Here is a 6400-nt window from a genome sequence, read left to right as displayed (position 1 = left end):
ATGGCTGGCTCCTGCACAACCCCTACTGGGGATGGAGCCCACAACCCAAGCACGAGCCCTGACTAAGAATCCAATTGTGACCTCCTGGTTCCTAGGTCTACGCTCAACCACTGAGTCACACCTGATGGGCTGGACACATACTTCTTTTACATAGGTGGGTACAGGATAGTTAACAGTCAGTTAATAAGATTAATAGCAATTAACAACTAACAGTGAGGGAATTTGTGGTCTCTAGCCTGGTGCCCTCACATATTGGTTGTGCCTTGAGAGGTCTGGGAAAAGGGAAGTTACACATTACCCTGACATTCCACAGGTACGTTATCTTAGATGCAAAAGAACAATAGGTTCAGTAAAGATGGAAGTTGATCTTTGTCAGGGAAAACACTTGGCTTCGGACATGACTACCCACTAATTGAACTGCTTTTTAATGACAGGTTTTCATTTCAGACCATCCTTTGTGGTTCCTTTAGGTCTCTTGAGTTTGCAAGGCCACCACGCAGGCCTTCCCTGAGTTCGTCAGGGTAGCATGTGGCCCCTTTTGGTCCACACCATGAAACTTGGCTTACATCCTGGGGCAGGAACCTAGTGACCTGGCCATACCTCACTGCAAGAGAGGCTGGGCAATGTCCACTTTATTTGGGGGCAACCATGACTCTGGCTAAAATTTCTATTACGAAGGTAAAATGGAAAAACAGGTATTAGAAGATAACTGGTGATCTTTGCCACAGAGAGACTTGGGGATTTGTTTCTGCTTTGGGATTGGGTCTAGATTTGCTATTTGAATGACTACTCCTTTCTCAGCAACCAGCTCCCAGAGAGACGTTCTGGGGCGCATGGAGGAGTGAGGATCAGCTTGTGAAATTTTATTTCTTTTTTGATTATTTGTGGATGAAAAATATATTTAAAAAAATATTTTTTAAAGACATATTTTTATTAATTTCAGAGAAGAAGGGAGAGGGAGAAGAGAGACAGAAACATCAATGATGAGAGAGAATCATTGATTGGCTTCTTGCACACCCCCAGCTGGGGTTGAGCCTGCAACCCCGGCATGAGCCCTGACCAGGAATGGATCTGTGACCTCCTCGTATATAAGTTGACCACTGGGCCACGCCGGTGGGGTGACATTTTATTTCTTACTTAGAATCAGGAAAACATTCAGAGGACTGGACTGCTGCTTGGTAGACTGTTTTCAGAGCTCTCTGTTCCCTGGCAGGGCTGAGCGTTGGGTGAAGCCAGCAGGTGCCCGGGGCCAGCATTTAAGGATGGTTTGCCAAGTGGCCCTCTGACAGTGAGCGCCTCCCACTAAGTATTTTTATTTTTACTGAGAAAGAAGCCCTTGTACGTGGTAAATAAATCTAAGGACAGCAGGGCACACGATGGGAAAGGTCTCCCTCCCTCCCCAGAGGCAGCCACGGGGACCAGGCTCTTTTGTACCTTTCAGCTGGTCTTTCAGAAACCCTCTGCAGGGACCCCCACAAGGCACGACCTTCACTCGTCCCTTCACCACTGGTCGTGAATTCCCACTGTGCGCAGAGACCCCTCTTCGTGTGCATGCCCACCTTTCTCCCTCTTTTTGTCCCTTTCTCCCTGTCTCTGCCTCCTCGTCTTTGTCTCTAACCTCTCTCTGTCTTCTGCGGCAGACTTTTATCGCAAGCTGTACACCCTCTCACTTCTTCTTTCCCCGGTCCTGCTTCCTTCCTCCGCTTTCTTGTGGTTCCTTTGTTGCAGGGTTTGTCCGTGACCCTGACTCGCTGTGGCCCTGGCTGCTGCTATGAGGTAGATTCTGTCTCTGGGCATCCCGACTCCATGTTCCTGGGAGAGATGGGCCGATAGGCTCAGCTGGGGTCCAGTGTCTGGCTTGGTCAGTCAGGCACAACGGAGGAGGGGGAGCCATTCCCGCGAAGGGGCCGGGCAGGGGGGCCCATACCTCACAATATGCTGACGGTATGGCACCAGGGCCTGTGGATTACTGGTGACGATGAACTAGGTCAGTGGTTGGCAAACTGCGGCTCGCGAGCCACACGTGGCTCTTCGGCCCCTTGAGTGTGGCCACGAAGTTTCCATCGCACTGTACGTGGTATTTTGTGGAAGAGCCACACTCAAGGGGCCGCCGTTTGCCGACCACTGAACTAGGCAGTCCTTCTGACAGCTGATCTAGGCTGAGCCCCACACCCTTTGGGTAGCAGGGCAGGTCCCTCCCTTTCCCCTTGACCTTCGCCCTCGGCCCCCAACCCCCACCTCCTATGGCTGTTCTAGCGAGCATCCGTGTCATTCATTTGCCGGAGGATGGAGTGAACGCTCTCAGAGTGTTTTCGAGGCTGTTCAGCCACATGTCTTATTTCCACAGGCTGGCCCTAGCGGCCCTAGCCTCTCTCTCCACTGAGTGGAAGGATGCCCAAGTTTCTGACCCTCGCCTTGTTCCCGGGAACTCGAGGTTAAGTGAGAGTCATCACCTGCCGGATTCTAACAGAGTTCGCCCTTTCCCCTCTCTGTTTGGCAATAAGCTTAAGAAAACAAAATGCTTTTGTTTCCCCCTAAGAATTATGATCTCCTGGAGAAGCACCATCCAAATGCCCCAGGGAGAGACAGACCTTCCTGAGACGGAGGCTCACATGACCACTCAGCCCCAGGCACTGAGCTGTGCTGTGGAGTGAGACTGCTGCAGGCGTAGTGGGGGAGAGAGCCCAGTGAGCCACTGGCTGGTTTGTTTGGGGAAGGTTTTACAGAGGAAGTGGGGTAGAGCGAGGCCTTGAAAGCGAGAGTTGCTGTGGCTACGGCAGGAGGAGAAGAGGACATTTCTTTTTCATGCGTATCTGGCACCAGTAAAGAGAGAGTCTGGTGAAGTAGACAAAACAGGTGGGAGTAGGTAGGGGTGGTCTAGAACCCCTTGGGTATTGCCCTTGCGTCTTCCCTATGGATCAGAGCAGTACCTGGGCCGGGATATCACCGAGGTGTGTCAGGAACCGGAACAGAAAGCCACTGGTGCTGGCAGGAGCCCGGGGAATGCCCAAGTGGGCTCACTTCCCATGGACCGCACCGTGCACTGTGGGGCCTGGAGAGATCAGTGGGGTCCATGTGAGCTTAGGAATGGTAGTTGGCCCCTCTCAGCCTCAGTTTTCTCATCTGTAGACTGGAAATCAGGAATGTCTGTATTTTGGGGTTGTGAGAATTAATTGACAGGATGTATGTGAAATGCGTAGGCACATGACAGATTTCTTTTTTTTTTTTTAAATATATTTTATTGATTTTTTACAGAGAGGAAGGGAGAGAGATAGAGAGAGTCAGAAACATTGATGAGAGAGAAACATCGATCAGCCGCCTCCTGCACATCCCCCACCGGGGATGTGCCCGCAACTCAGGTACATGCCCTTGACCGGAATCGAACCTGGGACCCTTCAGTCCGCAGGCCGACGCTCTATCCACTGAGCCAAACCGGTTTTGGCGACAGATTTCTTTTTTCACACTCATAGACAAAACATTGCCTAATTCCTAGGTGACCTGCCACCTCCATTCAGATTCACCTCATTTATTAATGGGCCTCTCTTGTGTCTGCTCTCTAACGTGGCCATGGGCAGGCCTTGTGTCCTGGGTGGTTTAGGACCTTGGGAGTCTGAGTGGGCCTGGAAGAAATTTCTGAAAATGACCTGGTTGTCAGAACTTATGAATACGGCCCTGGCCCGTTTTTCTCAGTGGTTAGAGCGTCGGCCTGCGGACTTGAAGCAGCAGCCAATTGATGTGTCTTTTACATTGATGTTTCTCTCTCTCCCCTTCCTCCCTTCCACTCTTTCTGGAAATCAATGGAAAGAATGTCCTCAGGTGAGGATTAAAAAAAAACAAAACGAAAAAGACTTGATGAATATGTGTCATGCCTTTGTATCTTTACTTGTGAGGGGCTGTTCATGGGAACTCCCAGCTGGGGCACATGGGAGCCCGTTCCTCCGTTTGCCTGTTCTGGTTCTGACCAGTCCATTGGCCGCCTTGCTGTAGGCAGATAGGGCAGAAGTGATAGACCCTGGCCAAGGAGGTGGGCCTCTGTGCTCTCCGCGGAGCCCGCCAGGGACTGACTGTACGGCTTTTCTTCCAGGTCTGCTGACATTTGTGAACTGTGCCTATGTCAAGTGGGGCACGCGTGTGCAGGATACTTTCACGTACGCGAAGGTCCTAGCGCTCATTGCCATCATTGTTATGGGCCTCGTTAAACTGTGCCAGGGTAAGGAGGGCCTGAGGCGGGAAGGAGGACGGGTGACTCCGGGAGGCCCCCGGGTCTCCCTTAGGAGGACGTGGGGATTCTGTGAGCCTTACGTTCAGCTCTGTGTACACGGTAGACTGTGTCAGCGAGAACAGGAGGTCTGCTCCTGGGCCTCTGGGGTCAGGCCAGCTTGGCCAAATGGACATGAGTCAGCCCCTCCCTCAGGGCTTTCCCTTTCAGGAGGCTAGGCCAGTGGTCGGCAAACTCCTTAGTCAGCAGAGCCAAATAGCAACAGTACAACAATGGAAATTTATTTTGAGAGCCAGATTTTTTAAACTTAAACTATATAGGTAGGTACATTGTTATTGACTTAATTAGGGTACTCCCAAGGCTTAGGAAGAGCCGCACTCCAGGGGCCAAAGAGCCGCATGTGGCTCTCGAGCCGCAGTTTGCCGACCACGGGGCTAGGCGCTCTGCAAGAAGCCGGCTGAGAGGCCTTGGAACTTGGGTCGTAATTGGGTCATAAAAGCAAACAGAGGGGATGGAGTGAACCCTGCTCTGGCTCCTATTTTTGGTCTGCGATTGCCAGGCAGCAAGTAGGAAGACTTGGCTCTCCTTGAGAGGGGCCGAAGGGTGTGTGTGTGGCGGGGTGGGGTGGGTTTGAAATACAGTTTTCTCTCAGCCCACGTGCAATAATAATAATAATAATAAATAATAAAGTTAACTCCATCATACTTGCCTATGTTAGGAGTGTGGTAAAGTCATGTTACCAGTTAGGCAGCAGAAAAATTTAAAATTAGTAAAATTACTTCAACTTTGTTAAAAAGGACAAATAATTTTTTTAGTCCTTTCCTCATCCCAACTAAGGTGGGGGTTGGGGGGAGGGAATAGGGTATGAAAATGAATGATCATTTCATCTGGACTTGTTCTTATTCAGGATTCCCTCCCAAAGTCAGCTCTCAGAAAAAAATATCAAAATATTGTGAAGTTGGCACTGACTTTTCTGCAGGCTGACTTTAAAAGCTTTCCATTCCTGCATCAGAGCAAACTGGCAGTGAGGGTAACAGGCCTCCCAGGATCTCCTGGGTCCTTGGCGAAGTCCTCAGGCCCGGGCTATCGTAATCCTTTTACAACCATTCTCTGAACTTGGCTGTGTTTATAATCACCAGGGGCACTGAGGCCCCCATCTCAGATCTGTTGGCTCAAACTCTGGTTGGTTTGGAGTTGAAAAGGGTCTGTTTTTAAGAAGCACCGTGCAGTTCTTAAGCAGCCGGTCTGGCACCTCGGCACATGTGCCGCGTTAGTGCGTACAGCCAACCAACCGTCCGGGCGTCCCTAGAGCCTCAGCAGCATCCAGCCCTCTTTGCAGCGTTGAGGGACTGGTCTGGGCTTCCCTCAGGGGGTGAGGGCAGGCTCCCTTAGAAGTCTGGGTCTTGTTAGAAACCTGCAGGGTGTCCAGGAAGTGTCTCCACGGGGCAGCTGGGCGCCCCATCCTGGGCTTTCAAGTCTGTATAGTCTCCGGGGGGTCTCCAAGGAGAATGAGGAGTGCCCGGGCTGGCGCTTCAGGGGTGGAGGTGATCCAGATCAACCCCAGGCCCAGTGGGAAAGGAGACCCCAGGTCCTACACAGCCTGCGATGTCCTGCCCCACCCACCCTCAGCCACTGCAAGGAGAGCAACAGAGTTCCCTCTGTGTGAGACTGAGAAACTGTTTGACCAAACTGTGCAGTGGTCGGAGCAAAGAGAGGTGGTTCCTCAGGAAGTCTCATTGTTAGCGAAAAATGACCTTTTTTTAATGGTAAACAGGGTGCTTTCTGAAAAATAGGAGGAGGAGTTGTGGCCCACTCTGGGGTCACTGCGGGGGCGGGGGCGGGGGCGGGGGATGGAAGTTCACTGCGGAGTTGGAACAGGTGTCACATCAGAGGCAGCTGGGCCCACCCTTCCTTCTCTGCGATTGTCTAGTTTTAGTAAAGGAATCTGAGCTTTCCTGAGAGCGTGGGGGTGGGGTTAAGTGTAGGGAGCTGGGAGTTGGTGGGTTATTTTTGGTGTTAAATTATGTTTTGTTTTTTTCCTTTCCCCTTCCCCCTTGCTTTTCCCTTCTTTTCTTGACCCTCTTCCTTTCTGTTTTTCCCCCATCTTCTCTTTCTCTTTCTTCCTCCCTTCTCCCCATCTTTCCCTTCTGACACCGTCCATCTCTCCTCCCTCTTCTCCTT

General features: G+C 51.3%; 1 protein-coding gene across 3 annotated transcripts in view; it reads left to right on the top strand.

Moving 5' to 3' along the window:
• SLC7A6 (solute carrier family 7 (amino acid transporter light chain, y+L system), member 6) overlaps nt 1-6400 on the top strand; it is a 40585-nt gene that overhangs the window by 11114 nt on the left and 23071 nt on the right. For all 3 annotated transcript variants that reach the window (XM_015567829.1, XM_015567827.1, XM_015567828.1), the window contains exon 3: nt 4085-4210. In XM_015567829.1, the coding sequence (XP_015423315.1) occupies nt 4085-4210 (126 nt within the window). The remainder of the gene's footprint in view (nt 1-4084; nt 4211-6400) is intronic.

Source organism: Myotis davidii, unplaced genomic scaffold, assembly GCF_000327345.1.
Source record: "Myotis davidii unplaced genomic scaffold, ASM32734v1 scaffold243, whole genome shotgun sequence".
Taxonomy (NCBI): Eukaryota; Metazoa; Chordata; class Mammalia; order Chiroptera; family Vespertilionidae; genus Myotis; species Myotis davidii.
Note: the sequence above shows the minus strand (reverse complement) of the source record. Positions and strands in the feature narration are given on the sequence as shown.